The sequence below is a fragment of the Vulpes lagopus genome, chromosome 11 (genome assembly GCF_018345385.1).
Source record: "Vulpes lagopus strain Blue_001 chromosome 11, ASM1834538v1, whole genome shotgun sequence".
Taxonomy (NCBI): domain Eukaryota; kingdom Metazoa; phylum Chordata; class Mammalia; order Carnivora; family Canidae; genus Vulpes; species Vulpes lagopus.
Window position 1 is genome coordinate 12,127,491 of NC_054834.1, and position 23,410 is coordinate 12,150,900.

Below are 23,410 nucleotides of genomic sequence, written 5' to 3' on the forward strand. Positions count from 1 at the left end.
CTAAAACTCCAGTAAGTAAGGTACTGTGGTATTTGCATATAGACAGTATAGATCAGTAGTACATAATAGAGTACAGAAATTGATCCACACATGTAAGCTCAAAAGATTTTTGACAGGGTAACTCAATGGGGAAGGGATGGTCTTTCCAAACAATAGTACAGGGATAATTAGATAACTATATTTTAAAAAGTGAACCTTGACCCTTCATACCATATACAAAAATTAACCTGAAATGGATCATTGACCTAAATAAAAGAATTAAAACTGTACGACTGCTAGAAGAATACCCTGGAGAAAATCCTAATGACTTTGGGTTAGGTAGGTAACGATTTTTTAGATAGGATACAAAAACCATGAACCCAAAAAGAAAAAAAAAATAGATAAATTAGACTTTATCAAAGTACATATTTTGCTCTTCAGAAGACACTTTTAGTAAAATGAAAAACTAGCTGTAGACTGAAATAAAATACTAGCCAAACATGTATCTGATCCATTATGAGAACCAAATATATAAACAGATCCAAACTATTTAGAGAATTCTCACATACATTTATATAAAAGGCATTAAAAAGCAAATTAACTAAAAAGAATGGGCAAAATAAGTGAACAGACACTTCATTGAAGAAGATATGCCAGATGACTAAAAAGCACATAAAAGACTTCACACCATGGTCGAGGAATAAAAAGTAAAACCACAAGGTACCACTACACATCCTCTAGAATGGCTAAAATGAAGGCTAAGAATACCAGGTTTTGACAAAGATGTGGAACAGTGGGAACTCTGATATATTAATGATTGGAATGTAAAATGGGGTGGCCATCTGGAAAATGGTGTTGCAGTTCTTAAAAAGATAAACGTGTACCACTGTGTCAACGAAGGTAAACATGCTTTTACCATATGACCCAGCAATTTCATCCCAGAGTATCCCTCAAGAGAAATGGAATCATATTCACGAAAAGACTTAATGTGTAAATTCTTACAGCAGGATTATTTCTGATAGTTAAAAACTGGAGAGAACCAGAACCCATAAGAACTAATTGTGGTTTATCTGTGCAATAAAATTCTACCCACCAATAAAAAGGAAGGAGCTGTTAATACATTTCTGTTACGGGGTGAATTTCAAAAGCATGTTGTTAAGTAAAAGAAGCTAGGCATAAAAGAGCTAGCTATATATTTCTGCTTCTGTTTTTATGAAATTCTGGAAAAGGCAAAGAGTAAGGAGAGGAGGAACTATTAAAAGGCATGAAGAAGGGGCGACTGGGTGGCTCAGTTAGCTGTCTGCCTTCGCTCAGGTCATAGTCCCAGATTGAGCCTCGCATCAGGCTCCCTGCTCATTGGGAAGCTTGCTTCTCCCACTCTCTCTGTCTGCTGCTCCCCCTTCTTGTGCTTTCTCTGTGTCAAATAAATAAAGAAAATCTTAAAAAAAAAAAAAAAGAAGAAGAAGAAGGCATGAAGGAACTTTTTGGAGTGATAGAAACATTCCACATCATGACTGGTGTGATTACACAAAGATCTGCATTTGTCAAAACTTCTCAAATTATAATTGGTGAATTTTGTGTATATATTATATCTTGATAAAGATGCTACCAAAAATTATAAAACAAAAGAAGGAAAGTTGGAAAAGCATTTCAGCAGTGGCTAAGAGTATAACCAAACACAGAACAGAGAGGAGAGAAGCAAGGATTCTAATTAGAATTATATGAATTATCTTGGGAGATGAATTTCATTTCATAGTTATAGTCATTAGTATGGATTCCTTAGACCTACTGTTAATTGACTGGATTGATGAAATAAGGCTTTGTAATTTGCCCTAAAAGAAGATAATTTTAAATAAGGATAAAATTAGATCATTGCAGAGTAAGTCAATTTTCTTATCTACTCTGTTCTCTCTTTGTTTAACAGAAGTCCACATAATGCTTGATGGTCTTTTACCTCCTGACACCTATTTTAGATTTAATCCTGTAATGTGTGAAAACATACCTCTGGATGAAAGCCGAAATGAAAAGCTCAATCAGCTGCAGCTGGAGGGGTTAAAGTACATAGAAAGAAATGAAGAAAAAATGAAAAAACTTGCAAAAATATTAAGTCAAGAGAAGACAACTCTGCAGAAAATTAATGATTGGATAAAACTCAAAACTGATATGTATGAAGGCCTTCCATTCTTTTCAAAATTATGATAAGGGTATGTGTATATTTTCATAAGTGAGGGCCTGATCAGAAGATCCAGGGGATTCAGTAAGGAATTGTGGGGTTCAGCATGAGTTTCACTTCGAAATACTGGAGAATCCTGGAGAAGTATATGCTTGGACCAGCTTGCACAACGGAGAGGGTATGCTTGGTTACAGAACTTATATGGGGATTAGGTTTTTATGATGTGAATAATTAACAGTGCTTTAGGAGTCTTATTATTGTACTAGTTGGTTTTAGTAGATGTTGCTGTTATATTGTTTGATATTTGAAAATGTATTAATATATGTGCCAAACAAGAACTATTATCATCCTATCCTTGGTATTTTTGCTTTAGTCACCATAATCATGTTGAATGTATTTGATACTGATTTTCTGTCACGGGGATAAGCTAATATCTTCTTAAATTTCCATCATTCATGTTCTCACTAGCTGTGTTCTAGGATCCAAATTGCCCCTTACTGTAATATCCCCTAAAGAGGTGCAGAAAAATGGAATTCTCTGTCAGGGGGCTTTTACTTTCAAATATAAAAGAATCAGATACAGTTGTATTCCAAATTTGTTTCTTTCAGTCAACGTCGTTTGGCCCAAAAAGATAGTGAGGTTGCAGTCAACCACTTTTCCCCCTGAAATTTCAAGATAATGCTGGATGTTAATTTTTGTAGCTCTGGCTTATCATTCACTGTTCTAAAATTAATTATTTGAATTTACTGAGAAGATAATCTCTATCATTAACGAAATAAACTACTGAAATAATGTATTGTTAAAAGGCCAATGTCATTTTTAAGTTTTTTTTTATTGTTCATAATGTGGCTTCCCCTCTATTGTGAGCATTTGAATATGCCTGCCAACAAACAGTGTACTTAAAAAAATAAGTTTTGTTTTACCTGGTTAACTCCTTTAACCAGCTGGGTTTCAGAGTGGTTATATATACCAACCCGAATCATTGTTTATGCCAACCAAATTCCTCTTTGCTTTGTCATCTCTCTGCCATGTAAATCCTTACATCATGTGTAGATTTGTCAAGGAAAATGAAAAAAGGTAAATGCCTTTTGCTTTGTACATATCAACTAAAGCTAAACCCCACTGCCCAGATTGTTCTATTACTTCTTTGTAACGTGAATTCATAGAGGCAGTGAGACAAGGTTTAGAGCCCTGAGGAGAGCTGAGGGTCTGGATGCTGATCCGGCCTCTGATGCAAAGTCCTGAATATGAGCTGGACAAGGGGGGACAGCCTTTCTGGGTTTGGGATATTTCGTTGATGAAAAGAAAAAGCTAAGTTGAAAATTTTACATTTTTATGGGAACCCAAGTTCGGCCAATGTACAAGCAAAAGACAGGAAGAGATGGAAAAATGAGTTTTCAGTCTTAACACTAGTAAGTATCTGCTCTTTTCAAAGAAGCAAAGAAGAAAAACCGTCTATTTTAAATATAAAATGTCAATTCTCCAACTTACCAGTTATATAAAAAATAGAATAAAAATTGTTTTGATGCTCATGCCCTTTTGAGTGTCTCCAAATTCTTATTTCTGTAGTAAAGGGTATGCCGGTTATGTTTCAGTTCCGTTCTCGACACGGGTATTGTTGTTTATTAAAAATAGTACCTCGGATAGAGTTGTCCCTAGAGGCATAAGGGCTGCCTGGGATCTCCTCCTCACCACATGTTATCCGGGAGACAGTAGATGTCAAAGGGATCTTCTCAGAGGCAAGGAAGTCCCAACAAGAACCTGGCAGTCTGAGGAGATGGAGGGGAGACTTTCAGCTTTGTTTCGGTGATACAATAGCTGGGCTCCCTTTGACTGAAGGAGCTAGGACCCCGAAAGTTCCAAAGTTCACTGGAAGCTCAAAATTTTACATAACCTGCTGTGCTCTAGATATAATTCTAGTCACAGTGATGAATATTTCACAAGTACCAGTGCTAGTAAGGTGACTAAAAATACAGGTCCGCAAGACCCAGATGACAGGGTTTTTTTAGATACAGTGTAAATAACTATGAAAATACCGATGGTTTCTAAAGGTACTGTAAAACAGTCTTTTCAGACCACAAATACTGCATATTTTTATGCTACTAGAACCACTTGTAAGAGAAATACAAATAATTGGCAGTCAAAATGAATACACAGAAATAATTTTGCTTGTAATAAAACATTTCAAGCACAATAAAGTAATATTTCCTGTGCAGTTTACATAATTTGCCCCTTATCATAAGATCACTCTTACCCTGACCTGATGCGGCTCATCTGTTTTACAGCTGAAGCTAACCCTCTGTCCTTGTGTTTGCTTGGCTGATCATTTCCCTCTTGAACAGTACAAAATATACAAGTGTACTCTGGCTACAGCTTCTTTCTTAAACTACATGGCATGGCACCTAAGTATGTCCCCACGTCCCCGTCCTTGTTTCTTTAGCTCTTTTCATTATCCAACAAAAGGTGAACCCAGAACACCCAGGTATGTGCTGTACCAATTTTCCATCATTCTTGTCCTCATTTGTACTTGAACCTGGTTATCTGAAGACCTGTGTAATTCACCTGAGATAACCCTCATTTTATAATGAAACCAGTGCTTTCCACTCTCCAAAAGCAAAGTGGATTTCTTTTCAGGAAAGAACAGAAGTAAAGAACACTCTTCTGAAAAATGAGCGCTTGCTACCAAGTAGGTTATGGATTCTTCATTGCACTGTTTTGAAAGTAGGATAAGTTCTTTATGAGAGAAATCCTTAAAAGTAGATAAATGGGCAGTTAGGTTCCTTCAAACCCTACAATTTGTGACTATTTATAAAAATAAACAGAGGTCAGATAGGTTGCAAGAAACAAGAAGTTAGGATATTTTTTCTTATTTGTTCATTGTATAAGATTTAACTGATACCTTTAGCAGTTTATGCTTCTTGATAAACTTACTGTATTTAAATCAACTAATTTTCATTCATACCAATGGATATATCTCATTTTGTTAACCACTTTTGTATTTTTAAAATATCTCAATGTGTGCCTTGAAAATGGATTTATTTTTAAAAATCTGATTGAAAAAAACCACAATTTATCCAGTATCAATAATTTTATTACAACTGACTTTGACAATGTTTATTTAATTGTTCTGTTTTTACATTTAGGGAAATTTCATAGTTGTGGAATTAGAAAAACATATATATGTTTTGTTCAGTATGTTCACATATATATAGAGGAAACCTGAGTATTTTTTTGATTGCTAATAGGTAATACTTAGCACTTCTCTGCCGAGCATTATACTGAAAGCTCTCCGTCCATCATCTCATTAGGCTTCATTCTATCCCTAGGAATCCTTGTACTATCCATGTACTATTATTATTCCCATTTTCCAGCTAAGTAAACCAAGGTGGTTAGAAAGTTAAATAATAATGATATTTAAAAAAATTTATAAATATTTTTAAGTTTTTCTTTTTTTCTCTCCCAGTTAGCCAGGGTTAAAAGTTCACTATTCGTTGTACAAACATATATTGACTGCCATCTTTATTTCAGGATGGACTTCACCCTTTACATCACCCGTATTTGATCCAATTTCACTTGAAGTGTCTTTTTTTTCCTTTATTTTTGACAGTGTATTGAAGTCTAATTTTCATACCAAAAAGTCATCCATTGTAACTGTACAACTCAATAATTTTTAGGAGATTTTTATAGTTATGTAACCATCACCATAATCCAACTTTAGGGCAATTCCTTCATCCCCCAAAAGTTCCCTCATGCTTGTTTGTAATCATTCCTGCTCCCATCCCCAGCCCCAGCCAACCACTGATCTTTCTGTCAGTATAGATTTACCATTTCTGGATATTACATATACATGGAAGCATGCAGTATGTCATCTTTTGTATCTGGCTTCTTTCACATGTTTTTGATATTCATCCAGGTTGTGGCATGTATCAGTAGTTGGCTCGTTTTCATTGTTGAGTAGTAAGTAGTGCATTGTATGGATAGACCACATTTCGTTAATCCATTCACAACTTGATGATCGTTGCAATTGTCCGTCACTCTTTACCTGTGATGGGTAATGCTGCTCTGAAGGTCACGTGCAAGCCTCCTTGAGGACATGTGTTGTCATTTTCCTTGAATAGATATCTGGAGGTGGAATTGCTCCAGCTATATGGTAAGTGTATGTTTAACTTTTCAGGAAACAGCCAAGCAGTTTTCCAAGGTGTCTGGACCATTTTACATCCCCCATCAGCAGTGAGCAAGCATTCCAGTTTCTCCACATCTTTACCAGACGTAGGTATTGTTTGTTTGTTTTTTTCATTATAGCCATCCCAGGGGATATGTAGTGGTATTCCACTGTGGTTTAATTAATTAATTAATTAATTTCACTGTGGTTGGTTGGTTTGTTTGATTGATTGATTGATTTACGACCCAAGCCGAAGGCAGATGCTCAACCACTGAGCCACCCAGGCGTCCCTCCACTGTGGATTTAATTTGTAGGATTCTAGTATATGTGCTGCCGAAGTGAGCACTAGTTTGCAATCTTCTTTTTTTTTTTTTTTTTTTTTTAATTTATGATAGTCACAGAGAGAGAGAGAGGCAGAGACACAGGCAGAGGGAGAAGCAGGCTCCATGCACTGGGAGCCCGACGTGGGATTCGATCCCGGGTCTCCAGGATCGCGCCCTGGGCCAAAGGCAGGCGCCAAACCGCTACGCCACCCAGGGATCCCTCAACGGTGTCTTTTAAAGCCAGGATACAAGTTTTTTATTTTGGTGAGCATCAATTTATCACTTGGTCCTTTTGAGTTAATTCTGTTTATGGTGTGAATAGTGGTCATTTAAAACATTTAAAATTGTTTTTTTTGTATAGTGATATCCAGTTGTCCCAAAATCATTTGTTGAAAAAAAAAAATATCCTCCCACCACTGAATTGCATCTGTATTTTTGTCAAAAAAATCTGTTGTCTTTATATTCATGAGTCTCTATCTGGACTCTACTCCGTTCCATCTATCTATATGCTATCCCTGTACCAGTACCTCACTGTTATGGTTACTACAGCCATATAAAAAGTTTTGAAAGAAGATTATAATTCTAACAATTTGTTCTTTTTGAAAATTATGTTAGCATTTTTGGTTTCTTTGCATTTCCATATAAATTTCAGAATCAGGGACGCCTGGGTGGCTCAGTGGTTGAGCATATCTGCCTTTGGCTCAGAGTGTGACCCCCGGGTTCTGGGATCAAGTCCCGCATCGGGCTCCCTGCAAGGAGCCTGCTTCTCCCTCTGCCTGTGTCTCTCATGAATAAACATAATCTTGAAAAAAAAGTTTTAGAATCAGCTTGTTGATAGACAACACCTGCTAGAATGAGATAGGAATTACATTGAATATATAGGTTAAAGTTGGGAGAACTGACATTTTGATATTGAGGTTTTCTGTGATATCTGTCCTTTGGGGTTTTGTTTTGTTTAAATTCAATTTAACAACATAGAGTATAACACCCAGTATTCATCACCTCACGTGCCCTCCTTAATGCCCATCACCCAGTTATGCTGTAGTTTCTGTCCCTTGAAGCATACAATGAACATGGACTATCTGTCCATTTTTAAAAAATTTCTCAGCAATGTTTTGTAGTTTTCAGTACCAATCTTGTACTCCTTTTGTAAAAATTTTTTTCTAAGTATTTTATTCATTTTGATGCAATTGTGAGTGGAATTTTTAAAATTTTTTATAAAGATTTATTTATTTATTATGAGAGACACAGAGAGAGAGACAGAGAGGCAGACACAGGCAGAGGGAGAAGCAGGCTCTTTGCAGGAGCCCGATGTGGGACTCAATCCCGGATCCTGGGATCACGACCTGAGCCGAAGGCAGCTGCCCAACTGCCAAACCACCCAGGTGTAACTGGAATTTTTTTTAAATTTCACTTTCTAATTAGTGCTAGTATGTAGAAATACATACATATAATGATTGGTACTCTGGTGATAGCGTAGTTTTCTGTTTTGTGAATTATCAAACTAGTAATGTCACAGTGACCTGGCCCATGAAATAGAGACAGGGCACTACCGAGTGTGAAAAATAATTGCAGTAATCATAATGGCCTTCCTGGTAGCTTGTGACTGTGATAGTTCTGGGTTACTGTTATCTTTGGGCAGTGAGCATCTATTTTAAAGTGCCCAATACTAATTATGCAGTAACGTGTATGTATTAAATATCACATTTACATTACTGTACTATTTTGGCATAAAGGTATTTAAATCTCTAGTGTTTTATTCATTTAGAAAAAGTCAGGTCCTAGATTCTGGATCAGGTGATATTCTATTATTGCAGGCACTGAGTACATATTACCAGTGTCATTTTAGTATTTTATGTTATTCTTACCTAAAATTTATATAAATATGAATATATATCTGATTAAATGTGTTAGATTGAAGTTCTGTCTCAATTAGTGAAAACATGAATTACAGGCTATCTTAGAGAAGAGCATATTAGGTACTCATATTTATTTGTTAGATTAAGAATTTAAGAATGCACGGCTTCCTTGTCTTTATATGTATTCATAAGTGGATTCCTGCACTAAATTCATAATTAATGAAACAAAACATTTTGACATAGGCTGAGCAGTTGTGAATCATCAAGTGTAGAGTTCCTGAATTGTACAAATTTATTTATTTATTTTTAAGATTTTATTTATTCATTCATGAGAGACAGAGAGGTAGAGGCACAGGCAGAGGGAGAAGCAGACTCCATACAGGAAGCCGGATGCCGGACTCGATCCCAGGACCCCGGGATAACACCCTGAGCCAAAGGCAGATGCTCACCGCTGAGCCCCCCAGGCATCCCCGAATTGTACAAATTTAAACATTCTATGATGAATTTAAAATATGGCACGAAATGGGGGTACCTGGGTGGCTCAGTCAGTTAAGCATCCAACTCTTGATTTCAGCTCAGGTCATGATCTCAGGGTGGTGAGATCGAGTCCTGTGTCGTCCTGTGTCGGGCTCTGCACTGGGTGTGGAGCCTGCTTAAGATTCTTTCTCTACCCCTCCCTCTGCCTCTCCCCCCTCCCTGTCTAAGAAAATAAATAAAATAAAATATGGCACAAAATAATAAACATGAAAGCTTATCTCCTGCCTTACGAATTTATGAAAATACACTTTAATTTTTTCTTTACCAGTTAACAGGACAGCAAATAAGACATGTTTCTCTTGGTAGAGAATTACCATTTGCCTTATTTTTGTAGTTTTTTCTGAGGCCGCCCTAATTTACCTTGGTTTCTTCTGGTGGACGTTATTCTGACAAATTCTTGGTCCTTGTGAATGACCTCCATTAAATGCATAAACTCCCACCTTGCTAGCTTTATGCCTCACAGCCCGTAACATCTGAGTGCTTGCTGTGTACCAGGAACTGAGCTGAGTTAGTGACCCATGTTACCACACTTAATCTTCCCAGGATTAAGCAAGCCTGGGAGGCAAAGATCATCATTATCCCTTCCTTAGTAAGAAGTTGTGCAACACGTCACACCTAGGAAGTGGAAGAGCTAAGATGAATCCATTCTCTTAACCACAACTCTTTGCATTCGTCTTTCCTAGAATGTCCTTTCCTGAAATGTTGCCAAGTGACTTTGTGCCCCCATCTACTAAACCAAATCTAATCTCTTGGGTTTAGTCAGTGAAGACATGTCATCCCAGTATGAAATTGTGTGCCTAGTTCTTATGTCCTTATCTACCACAGTGGTTCTCTGCTAGGCGTGGGGTTACCCATACCCCCGAAATGTAAGGGAGTAAGGAGAGATTTGGTATTGGCATTTGGTACTCTTGGAGCCAGAGGCAGTGACTTATGCTATGGAGCAGACACACAGGAAAGTCCTCATAATGAAGAACTCTCACCCAAAATACCCACATTGCTCCCTGTTGGAAACTATGAGCTGCTTCTCCTCAAAATGCAGATCACGAATTTCTTCCACAAGAAATCAAGGATCTGCTGACACTGGAGTTAGGGTGCATACACCATTTGCAAAATTCCATTTCTAGTTCATCCCAATAGGAATTCTTGTTGCAATCATTGCTCCCTGTTTCTTTGTTTTGTTTTGTTTTGCCTAGTTTAATTATGACTGAATTGTTCACTTACTCTCACTTTTTTGGACCAGATCTGTGGCAGTTGCTCTTTTCATTACTAGGAAATAAGAAGGAGGGAGGTGACATTAAAAAAGCTGGTTCTGTTTCTGGCAGGAGCTATCTACCATCCAAAGAGATTCATGGAGTACAGATGTCCCTGGACTAAATGGTTTGCATGCGCTGGTCCAAGGGTTTGGTAAATGTGTCCCTCTCAGAAGTCACACTGATTGCCTTGTTCATTACAACCTTTACTCAACGATGTAAGTGGGTTGGAATTCATCACACCCCCATAGATAGTAGGTGTTATTACTTTGGGTAACTTCTTTGTTGAAAATAAGGTATTGACTGGAATGTTGACTTATCTTCATGATAAAAATCTTAATACAAATTCATTCCTTGCCTCTAGACAACATATAGTTGAGCTATGTTTGAAAGATTTCAGTCTGATTGATATGAACAGGTTACATAGTCCAAAATGGTTGAGAGTTCCAGTAATAACTGTAGCTGACATTTATGGCCATTCAACCGTCACCATGAGCCTGAGAGGTCAGTGCTGTCATTATCCCTGTTTTACACTAGCATGAGATGACGATAATGGTGAGAAAAGTCTTCTATTTCTTTTTTTTTTTTTTTAATCTTTTTTTAATTTTATTTTTTTATTTATTCATGATAGACATAGAGAGAGAGAGAGAGGCAGAGACACAGCCAGAAGGAGAAGCAGGCTCCATGCCGGGAGCCGGACGCGGGACTCGATCCCGGGACTCCAGGATCGCGCCCTGGGCCAAAGGCAGGCGCCAAACCGCTGAGCCACCCAGGGATCCCCCGAAAAGTCTTCTATTTCTTGATTGCCACTGAGTTCAGATTGTCTATCCCTTCCCCAGAGAAAGCAAGTAACCTCACTACCAATGAGAAATTAAAGATCATAGTGTGAACATGGGTGATACCAGTCTTTCCAAATTATAGATCGAAAATACTGTAATATCCTTTTGCATATTTTACTCTAAGATACATCACATTTAAAGGCCTGATATATATATATATATATATATATATATATATATATATAAAGATTTTACTTATTTATTCATGAGAGACACACAGAGAGAGGCAGAGAGAGAAGCAGGCTCCGTGCAGGGAGCCTGATGTGGGACTCGATCCCGGGAATCCAGGATCACACCCCAGGCAGAAGGCAGATGCTCAACCACTGAGCCACCCAGTGTCCCCTGATTTATATTATTAGGCAATATTCAAGGATCAAACCGAGACAGATACGCTATCTTAAACAAGAATAAAATCGTGTAACAATTACTACGTGGTAGCACTCTTTCTTGTATCATATACTACTACTGACTGTTTGTAAAAGACAAAGTGATTAACAGTGATCCCAAAGTCCATCCAATTATCTGAGAAGAAAGGAAAGCTATGTCATCTTATTTTAGGTTAATTACATTACATTGTATTCCCAACGTACCTTGCTCCAAAACCGTATTTAATGTAGCATTTTAATTAAATTACTTAGGAAAATAATTTAGAATTGTGAATGCAATTAAAAATCACCCATACATTGACCAAATAGAACAGAACAAAACAAAAATCACCAAATGTGCAATGCCAAGATACACAATCCTTGGAATTCATATAGGAATCTTGCAAAAGCAAGTGTCTTATCACTCACTCTTATGTTTTGTACAGTTGGACCACATTTTTTAAAACTTAAAATATTCTAGGGTAGCAAACATAGTCATGGTGCTTTTGTGTTTGTGGTAACACGCATGAACAATCTAAGGAATTCTTAAAAGACTCAAATTGAAAACGTTCAGTAAAACAAGTGTAACTCCATACCTCTACCTGGCTTTCAATTTGTTCGTAAAAACACGTTTTAAAAATAATACTGGAATTAAGAACCATTTAAAAATCACAGTTTTTTTTTTTTTTTTTCCTGTGCCTCGATCATTAAAGCCACGTTCTTGTAATCACAGGTGCTTTTGCTCATTTCAAATGCACCTTTGGTATCAGGATACAAATAATCCACACATATCCAGACATGCCCTTGGGCATCCATTTCCTATGTTGAATTATGTGAAACGCGCCCAGTGCTGAGCCTCAAACACTGTAGAAGATTGGACTTTAGACCATGTTTACTTAGTATATAATGTAAATATTTGTTGACATATGCATACCGAGGAAGGAAATACATGTCTCAAAGGTTTTCATGAAGTTAAACTGGATAGGATTTCGTGATATGGGCTTAACCAGTCTTAGTTTGTGAGCCTGGGCAAGTGGCTGTGTCTTGATCGTCAGACACAAAGTCCTGAACGTTGGCAATAGTGTGTGGAAAAATCCCGCCCCATCCAGCTCATCGCAAACATGATCATCAGCTCAACTCCAGCTCTCTTTAGAATAATTTTCACAGCCAGAGTTATTTTTTAAAAATCAAGTATCTTGTATGCCCTGCAATCATCTGAGAAGGTCTGCAGAAATCATGATTACAGTCTTAAAACGTGTAAATAAAACTTTGACATGTGCTTCTGTGTCAAGCACGAAAGGAAAAGGAAGGAAAATGCTCACGGGGTTACAATTGAAATACTGTGGCTTTCTTTCTTTTTAATTAATTATATTATGTGTTCTCAACTCATCAGGTGCTTCTCTTTACAAATACCTCACAGCTTCCGGCACCCGGCTCGGTCCCTTATAGGTCCTGAATATTTTTCTTATGTTCGGCTTCACTGATCTGCCTTAAACCATTGTGGGGAGTTGGGAAAAATTAAAATGCTTCTAAAAGTACTTTTCTGACACGGTTTACTTTTAAGATCAGAAAATGGGGCTTTTCCCTGTGCCGGTGGGTCGATTCATGGCTGGCGTCATGCTCCTCAAGGTGAGTGGGACCCTTTCCGGACGATAGAAATTGCACAGGTTACAAAGCTTGTCATTTCCTCTCACCTACAGCCCGAGGTGAACATTGCTTGTGAGTCTGTGAGTCTCTTATCTTGATGGGGACTCAAATACAACCCTTCTGGGCACAGAAGAAAGGGGGTTTTGTTTGTTTGTTTGAAATGTGAGCTTTTATCTACCCCTTTCTGATGTGTGTCTGCTCATTCTAAAACCCCACTTCTCTGTTCCTCCTCGCTGCCCCCTAACTTGGGGTCTTTGTCACTTTCTCCACTGAGTCTTCTTAGTGGGCTGCCTATATCCTTAAAGACACATCTTACTTTAGTCTATTTACGGATGAGGAGCTCTGTGCCTTCAATGAATGATGATACAGTAATACGTTGGTACACATTTATTTATAGTTGCATACAGCATTTATACCCTTTCCCAAACACCTTTAAATATACTTCATTTTATCCTAACAACTGCCTTGGTTGGGGGTTTGGCAAGGCCTCCATTGTTACCCCACAAGGAACATCTGAAAAGCATACCACCAACAAATCCAAAAGCTTGCATGACCTCACCCTGTTAAATATGATGGTTTAAGCCAGTGGATTCCCAGCCCAAGACTCTTTCCACTGCTTTGCAAATAATAGCTGAGGGTGGGGAGATTGGATGCAATTAATAGGTTTTGGTTGTGGTGGTGGCTTGTATCCTTTTCCCAGTAGCACACAAGAGTTGTATTTCTCTGAGATTTGCTTTTATTTTTCTAAAATGGGAATGAATACTTCATCACCTACATGACATTCGTTAAGGGCCCTTTTGCATCATTAGCTTTTTAAATTTTAAAGATTTATTTATTTATTTTAGAGAGAATGAGAGCACAGGGGTGGGAGGTGGGGGCAGAAGGAGAGAGAATCCTCAAGCAAACTCCCTGCTGAGAGGGGAGCTGGATGCAGGGCTCAATCTCACAACCCTGAGATCACGACCTGAGCTGAAATCCAGAATTGGATGCTTAACTGACTGAGCCATCCAGGTGTCCCTTTAACTCTTGATGAGATTTCAGTATATTAAGGAATTTGTCCTAGAAGATTCTAGGAAGATCTGGATGCCAGAAAAATAATATAGTGAGTGATATCCTACACACTTTGGAGGTACACCAACGGAACAAGATTGGTACAGCGTTGTCAAGATTTCCATCTAGTTTCTCCAAAGTTCCTGGTCTTAGCCCATGGGAGGTAATAGATTTAGTGTTAAGATGAAGGTATTGTGGGGATCCCTGGGTGGCTCAGCGGTTTAGCGCCTGCCTTTGGCCCAGGGCGCGATCCTGGAGACCCGGGATCGAATCCCACGTCGGGATCCCGGGGCATGGAGCCTGCTTCTCCCTCTGCCTGTGTCTCTGCCTCTCTCTCTCTCTCTCTGTGTGACTATCATTAAAAAAAAAAAAAAAGATGAAGGTATTGTATTTATGTGTGTGTATATGTTTGTATGAGGATTCACATACAATATGGGGCTGAACTCACGACCCTGAGATCAAGTCTGAGCCAGGATCAAGAATTCGAAGCTTAACCAACTGAGCCACCCGGGGTCCCAAGATGAAGGTCTTTATTGAAACTTGAATAGGTTCCAAGTGAGGCCTTAGCCAAGCTCCTTAACCTCCCTGACAGGTTCTTCACCTAAAAAATGAGGAACGTTGTGCACTAAGAGTAATCTAAGTCAAAGTGGCTGCAATATAGCAGATGACTAATTGGTAATTGCTATCATATTTGTGTTCTGGGAAATTAAGGTACTGAGCGAAAGTTCATTAAATTGATTTTTTTTCTTGAAATATATACCACTAACATCAAAGTGTGTGTTTCTCAAACAATGTCTTATCTAAGTTGTGCAACACTCTTCTCCTCCAACGCTTGGAAGAATAGTGGAATCACTGGATAGGGCCTCTTTTTATTATTCTGTTAAGTTGTAGCATATGTTGCATGCCTAAACACATTAATGCTCTTATACTTGGTATCATACTTGGGAGATAAAAATCAAGGACATAAATGCTCTTATTGCTCATGAATTATTACATTCCCTATTATTTGCTTCCAAATGATTTTAAACATTTTCCTGAAATTGATTTTATTTTTTCAAAGATTTTATTTATTTATTCATAGAGACACAGAGAGAGGGGGGCAGAGGCACAGGCAGAGGGAGAAGCAGGCTCCATGCAGGGAGCCCCACGCGGGACTCAATCCAGGGTCCCCAGGATCACACCCCAGGCTGCAGGCGGCGCCAAACTGCTGCGCCACCGGGGCTGCCCCTGAAATTGATTTTAAAATAAAACCACAACAGGGACACCTGGGTGGCACAGTTGGGTCAGCATCCAGTTCTGGGTTTCAGCTCAAGTTATGATCTTAACGGTCATGAGATCAAGCCATCCGTTGGGCTCCATGCCCAGCGTGGACTCTGCTTGAGATTCTCTCTCTCCTCCCTTTGCCCCTCCCACTCATGCACACTCTCTCAAATAAATAAATAAATCTTTAAAAAAATAAAATAACAAGCATGAAAACTATGGATACTACATGTTTTATTTATGCCTAAAAAGATACTTTAAGATACTTAGCAAATTATATTTCATAGTTACTGTGAAATGAACCTGGGGAGCTGTGAAGAAATGCAGCATTTCCCATTGGGACCTCTCTTGGAACTGGATTCCTGAGCTAGTATATGCTTGTGTGTGTGTGTGTGTGTGTGTGTGTGTGTGTGTAATTTCTGTTTTTATATAGGTAATGCATATGTTCTGTTACGCATTTTATCTGCATAAAATGTGTAATTTCTATTATATGGAAAATAGTTAATTTCTGATATATATGTATATTTAATTTTATATAATTAATATCTTTATTAATACTGTGGTAGAAATAACTGAGACTTTGGCACAATGTAAGCAAGTTCAAATACATGATCCTTCAGGAAGTTATTAACTCTTCCAAGACTCAGTGTCGTCACCTGTTAAGATGAGAATAACAATGGAAAATCAGCTGGTTATTGAGGATTTATTTATTTAATTCATCCAAAATGGCATCCGTGACATTGAACACTTGTCTTACTTGACAAAAAACTATCTGGACATTTAAAACAAGCCTCAATCATAATGCTTTTTAATCAGAAATACCTTCTGTATCACATAGAATTTTCACCAGTTTACACAGAAGCATGCAATGATGAGCAAAAGTATATCAAAGTATGCAGGATTTGTGGGGTTTTTTTGTTTCTGCCTTTAGGTTTTTGAATTTCAAAACACCGTGCATTTCCAAAGATAATCACTAAAGGGCTGAATGTCCAGGAGTTCTTTAGGCAAGCACATAGTCTGTCCCGCTGATGTATGCCTCCCGGGGTGTAGGGTCAGATGGCTCTTGTGCATTCTATTTCTGGAGCATCTTTCAAAGTTTGCCAGAATGCAGAGACACCTCTAACCTCCGCACACATTCATGGGTCACGCTATCCCTGGGCTTTGGAATAAGAACATTAGCTGCCTTAGCTCCAAGATTCAGTGCAAAGGCCAAGCCAGGCCCACCGGGTACCATTGCCTGATCTAGGGCATGACAGTAGAGAAGGAAGGAGAAGAAAAATGAGAAAAGAGTCCAAGGTTGTTTTTTTTTTTTTCATTGACTCACATTTTTAAAAATTTTAATTCCAGAGTAGTTAACATATAGTGTTATGTTAGTTTCACATGTGCAATATAACGATTCAGTTCCACATATTACTCAGTGCTCCGCAAGGTAAGTTTAATTAATAAGTTTAATTAATCCCCTTCCCTATTTCACCCATCACCCCACCCAACTCCCCTCTGGTAACCATGTGTTTTATTCTCTATAGTTAAGAGCTGGTTGTTTGGTTTGTCTTTCTCTATTTTTCCCCTTTGCTCACTTGTTTAGTTTCTTAAATTCCACATATGAGTGAAATCATATGGCATTTGTCTTTCTCTGACTTATTTTGCTTTGTATTATACTCTAGCTCCAACCATGTTGTTGCAAATGGTAAGATTTCATTCTTTTTTGTGGATGAGTAATATTCCATTGTCACATCCATATACCACATTCCACATACCACGTCTTCTTTATCGGTTCCTCAGCTGATAGGCCCTGGGTCTGCTTCCATATCCTGGCTATTGTACATACTGCAGCTGTAAACATAGGGGTACATGTATCCCTTTGAATTCGTGTTTTTCTATTCTTTGGGTAAATACCCAGTAATGGGATTACTGGATAGTTTGATTTTTAGCTTCTTGAGGAACCTCCCCCACTGTTTTCCACAGTGGTTGCACCAGTTTGCCTTCCCAACAGTGCAAGAGCATTCCCCTTTCTCCCCACCCTTTTGAACACCTGTTGTTTCTTGTGTTTTCATTTTAGCCATCCTGACAGGTGTGAGGTCATACCTCATTGTAGTTTTGATTTGCATTTCCCTGATGGTTAAGTAATATGTCTGTTGGCCATCTGTATGTCTTCTTTGGAGAAATGTCTGCTCATGGTAAATGCAAACAGCTCAAATAAAACTACAAGAATAAAACAACAATGAAAAGAAACCAACAGTCCTGGACAATGAACCAACTGAATAATCAAAGCATTGAAAGGCAAAAACACATTTATATGTAGGTTTTGCATGAAAACCCAGTATGTTTTTCAAGCTCGGGAAGAGCAGTAGGAAGGATCTTTTTGTACCCATGTCAAATTAGTCAATTCGAGAAAATTTTATTGTACCAACAATCCCGCCTCTCTTCTTTCCCCAACCAAGAAAAAAAATTATGATTAGATCCTTTTATTTATTTTTTTTAAGATTTTATTTATTCATGAGAGAGGCAGAGACACAGGCAGAGGGAGAAGCAGGCTCCATGCAAGGAGCCTGATGTGGGACTCGATCCCGGGACACCAGGATCACACCCTGGGCTGCAGGCGGCGCTAAACCACTGAGCCACCCGGGCTGCCCTGATTAGATCCTTTTAAGTATGAACCATTACTAAACCAAAATCACTTAAATCCAGAAGTAACCTTATTACTCTAACAATATGTTTTAACGCATCGGTGAATCCATTATAGCAGCAATCAGTTCTTTTAGGATCTTCCCTAATAAATGGGAGAGGGGTGTTTGGGGAAAGAATACAGTTGCAGATCCACATAACACATGTGTAAATATTTAAGAATTTTAAGGTATGTTTATCTTCCTGTCTTGACAAAGATACCTTCACAGAGATCTTGCTTGACATCCACATCTGAACTTAGAGTTCTCGTAGTTCTGTGTCAGGATGTGGTGGTGAGAACAGCCCCAGGCCCCAGGCCATGGTCCATCCCTAGCTTAGTCATAGAGGGCCTCAAGCCGACCTAGCTGAACACCCCAATCCGTGTGACCCTGTTCTATTCACATCACTGCATCAGCCACTTATCAGACTTCCAGTTCTTTTGTTTCTGTTACTGTTTTCCAGCTTTATGAAGATATATGGGCATATAACATTGTGTCTGTTTACGGTGTACAATGAGATGTTTTGCTACATGTTCCCTATTGTGAAATCATTGCCACAATAAGGTTAACACATCTGTCCCTTCATGGTTACTTTTTTCCATTGAGACATAATTGACATATACTAGTTTCAGGTGTACAATATAATGACTCAATATCTCTATGTATTGTGAAATGGTCACCACACGAGGCCTAGTGAACATCTGTCACCACACATAGTTACAGGTTTTTTTTCCTTGTGATGAGAGCTTTTAAGATGCACGCTCTTCAGGCCTGCAGTTTTGCTCACCAGGGGGGCAGTCCTCTGTTAGGAGCATGAGGAGGAGACCCTTGCAGGTCCTGATGAGACTGAGGGATCCCGGGCACCCAGATATGGTCAGGGAGTAGGAGGGGGTGACATAGGCTCTGGTGGCCAGAGCAGGGCCTTCCAAAGCACAAGGACCAGGGCAGGGTGGTACTGAACAAGCTTGTGTCCTATGGATACCCAGCATTTAAAAAGATTGGAAGACCGTAAGGTAAAATTTAAATCAAGGCTTAAAAGACAATATAAATGGACATACGACGTGTCCATTCACCCAACACCTTTATTCCTTCTTGAAAAAGATTCAATGAAACACCAAATAAGAATACCTTTGGCTCAACCATTTATTTAGACCCCAGAGGATCGTTTCTGAAGACATTTCCTTTCCTTTCTCCGCAGTGAATTCATCTCGAGGGTCCCTGTCATCTGTCCCCTCTTAAGCCAGCAATGAAGGGCACATACCAAGAGTGTTTCTCAGCGTCTCCATTTTCCAGAGCAACAAGTGCTGTCCCCAGTGACCCCATCTGCAATGGCTGATCGCACAGTGACCTTGGCTAGTCTGACATCCACTCAGACTCCGAACCTATGTACATTCTTATAGATGGAAATGGTGTGAACAGATGGAGAAGTTGGCTCCGAGGAACACACTTATTATCACTGAAAATGTTCCTCCTCTTTCCAAGTTGGTTCTCCAACCATGGGGGCGGGTTCAGCCAAGCAGAAGGTCCTAGTGACTCACAAGCTTCCAGAGAAGGAATCCACATATGGCAACCAGTAAGGTCACATTTTCCTCCAATTGCTAGAGCCCTACGTTCTTTAGATAGGTATAGGGGACTGTGTTGCTAAGTACCGGGCAACGACTGGGTGGCAAGTCTCTGGTTTCTGTTCGGCACGTGCCCAAGTGGCACCAGGCAGGCACACAGAATTCTGTGGTTGTGTGGCAGATGGTGAGGGATGGCGTGAGAGCCATTGGTGCTTTGCATCAGTGGAGACTTTCTCCAGCTTACTGGGTGGGCGATGCGTGAAACTGCACATCCTGTTATTAGTTATGTATCATATAATTATTGCGCGTCCTATTATTGTCCCTGGGGGGTAATAATCACCCCTTATGGTGCTGCACTAGGTGTGGCCCAGCTGGGGCTGGGGCTGGCCTCCAAGAAGAGGAAGGGGCAGCTCCAGGTGGGCACAGTGGAGGGCCACCCCCCCCCCCTTGGTGGTAGGAGCTAAGAGAGGCTCTGGGGTGCCGGACCGTGGGGGTTAACCCTGAACAGGCTTCACCGTCATCTCGTGTTTTCCACACTGGCTTCTTTGCCCAGACCACACGGGCATCTACAACAAACATCTGATCCACTTGCTCCTCTGCATCCAGAAAATAGACATGATTTGTGCAGGCGGATGCGACTTGAGTCCTGAAATGCACTTAAACCAGCTTATCAGTGATGGGGGCGCCTGGGGGCTCAGCGGTTGAGCCTCTCTAGGGCCCAGGGCGTGACCCCGGGGTTCCGGGATCGGGTCCGGGGCGGGGGGCCTGCTTCTCCCTCTGCCTGTGGCTCTCCTCTCTGCCTCTCACGGATCAATACATCCTCCTTCTTAAAGATTGTGTGTGTGTTTTTTAATTTACTCATGAGAGACGTAGAGGGAGGCAGAGCCACGGCAGAGGGCGGCCGGCCGGGCGCGGGGAGCCTTCAGCGCGGTCCCCGAGGGCCGCCGACCGCGGGGTGCGACGGGGCCCTGGGACCGGAGCGCGCGGCTGCGCCCCAGCCCGCCACCGGCCCCGCGGCCGCCTCGGCTCAGGAGGGGACGGGAGGGCCGCGGGGGGCCTGGGATCCGCGAGCCGATGCTCGGATGCTGCTTTGGGTAGGGTCGGGCAGCGGGGGGAGGCCGGGGGGGCAGGGGTGCCGGGGGAGGCTGGGGGGCCGGAGGGAGGTCGGGGGGAGCCGAGGATGCTGGGGGGGCGGGGGGCTGGGGGTGCCGGAGGGGGTTGCGGGGGTGCCGGGGGGTGCCGAGGAGGCTGGGGGCGGGGGCCGGGGAGGCCAGGGAGGCCGGGAGGTCGGGAGGTCAGGGGGAGGCCGCGGGGCGGGGGTGGTGCGAGGAGGTCGGGGAGGGCGCTGGGGAGGCCGGGGCGGGCAGGGGTGCGGGGGTAGGCTGGGGGCGGGGGCCGGGGGGCAGGGGTGCCGGGGGCTGGGGGGCCGGGGGTGCGCCGTGCACGCCCCCGAACGCGGCGCCCGGGCAGCTGGGGGGGCGCGTCCCGAGGCCTCGCGCACAGCAGCCTCCTGCCCTCCTGCCCTCCTGCCCTCCTGCCCTCCTGCCCTCCTGCCCTCCTGCCGCCCGCCGCCCGCCCCTCGCCTCCCCACCGGAGCCCGGTGCCGGCGCTGGAAGGCCGCAGAGCTGCGAATCCGCTGCCCCCCAAAACTGTGCACCAATCCGGGGGCCTGGGTGGCTCTGCTCAGTGGGTCACGCGGCCGCCTCTAGATTTCGGCTCCGGTCAGGGTGTCAGGGTGCTGAGATCGAGCCCCGGGTCAGGCTCTGCATGAGCGTGGAGCCTGCTTGAGATCCCCCCTCTCCCTGCGCACCCCCCACATGCTCTCGCTCTCGAAAAGAATAAAACAAACCCTCAACTATACAGTAATTTTGCGTATCTAATTTTTGCTGTTGTGTCCCTGTTCCCATTTCCCCCAGGCCTGTTCTCCTCTTCGTTGTTCTTTTTATTACTAGGATGTGCTCCTTTGCAGACGTCTGATCCAACCGCTGCTTTTCAGGCTACGATCTGCTGCGGACCCGGAGGCGCCAGACGCTGCGGTGCTTTAAACCGACCCTTATAGGGGATCCCCGGGTGGCGCAGCGGTTTGGCGCCTGCCTTTGGCCCAGGGCGCGATCCTGGAGACCCGGGATCGAGTCCCACGTCGAGTCCCCCGTCGGGCTCCCGGTGCATGGAGCCTGCTTCTCCCTCTGCCTGCTTGTGTCTCTGCTTCTCTCTCTCTCTCTCTCTCTCTCTCTCTCTCTGTGTGTGTGTGTGTGTGTGTGACTGTCATAAATAATAATAATAAAAAATTTAAACCGACCCGTATAGTCACTGTGTCTTTGGTGCTGCTCCTCCACCTGTAGAGAGAAGGGACAGCACAGCTGGAGAGGTCATCACTTGCTAGAGACTCCTCCTTGTCGCATTCCTTCAAGAACCCCTGAGCACCCCCGCCTTCCAGGCCATTCCAGGCCATTCCAGGCCGTGTGGAAGGCCCCAGGGCCCACCGGCCCCTCACGGGCACTGCCCTGTGCCTGTCCCAGCCTGCTGTGGGCACAGGGCCTCCGCAGAAGGAAAGGAATGACTCCACGGTTGTTGCTTCCCGATAGGGGACACGGACAGTCCCGCTTCAGTGGCCACGGGACAAACGGCTACCCAAAACCAGGGCAAGAACCGGAGAGGGCAGGGCACCATTCCCCTGCCTGATGTCACCTTGGAAAGGAACGTGAGCAGGAAGGCGGTCCCAGAGTGGCCCTGGTGAGGGGGCACCCTTGGGGCATGAGGGCACATGGCAGAGGGACATGCAGGAAACCCCAGGGCTCTCAGCGTAAAATTACTGAGGTCGGAGGGGGCTTGCGGGGCGTGGAAGTCCTGTGCACGGGTGGGAATGAGGAGGCAGTGAGAGTTGGCTTACGATGATTCCCTGTGGCTCCATTTGTGTTGGTAGGAATCAGGATCACACAATGATAAATGGCAAATTGTCTTCAAGTGAAATTTCGTGCAGTTCCACGTGCAAACAGAACAATGTGACAGGTGCTATTACGGGAAAACAGGAGAAACTTCAGAGGAAGTAACAGCTGAGCAAAGGCTTGGAGGGATGAACAAGAGTTTTCCAGTTGAAGATAGAAGAATATTCTAGATAGGAGGAATCTCATGTGCAGAGGCTAAGTGTTTTGGCAATTCTCTCTCTCTCTCTCTCGAAAGATTTTATTTATTCATGAGAGACACTGAGAGGCAAAGAGGGAGCCTGATGTGGGACTCGATCTTGGGACTCCAGGATCACCGCCTGAGCCGAAGGCAGATGCTCAACCTGAGCCACCCAGGTGTCCCTTGACAATTCTCATTGCGGGATGGAGATGTAAGGGAGGGGCAGGTGGTGAAGGAGCTTGCCAGATCTTGAATTCATTTTATAGGCAACAGAGAACCAGGCCAAACTTTTTAAGTGAGAGTATCATAAAGTCACATTTTTTTTTTTTTAAAAAAAGGTCATTCTTAAGGAAATTTGGACAATTCACTGGTAAGTGAGAAGTACCCAGGTGGTGGGATTAGGACCAGGGTCAGACGAGGGATGGGACTGAGCAAAGACGCAGTGGCCAGAGCTGAGAATACCTGTTGCAGGAAAGGAGGTTCTGGGTGGCGGAGCACACCTGGTGACCAGCACACCTGGTGACGGGAGGAGCAGAGGGTGGCAGCGGGAGAAAGAAAAGAAGGCTGCTCACCTGGGGGGCGAAGTGGCAAGTTCAAACTGAAGTTTGAGCCCCGCGG

General features: G+C 42.2%; 1 protein-coding gene across 2 annotated transcripts in view; it reads left to right on the top strand.

Annotated features, from left to right (window-relative positions):
- The window catches only part of PNPLA8 (patatin like phospholipase domain containing 8), a 50,675-nt gene extending 45,530 nt beyond the window's left edge, over positions 1-5,145 (top strand). For both annotated transcript variants that reach the window (XM_041722090.1, XM_041722091.1), the window contains exon 10: positions 1,904-5,145. In XM_041722090.1, coding sequence (XP_041578024.1) covers positions 1,904-2,178 — 275 coding nt within the window. In that variant the 3' untranslated portion in view covers positions 2,179-5,145. The remainder of the gene's footprint in view (positions 1-1,903) is intronic.
- Positions 5,146-23,410: the final 18,265 nt, after the last annotated feature.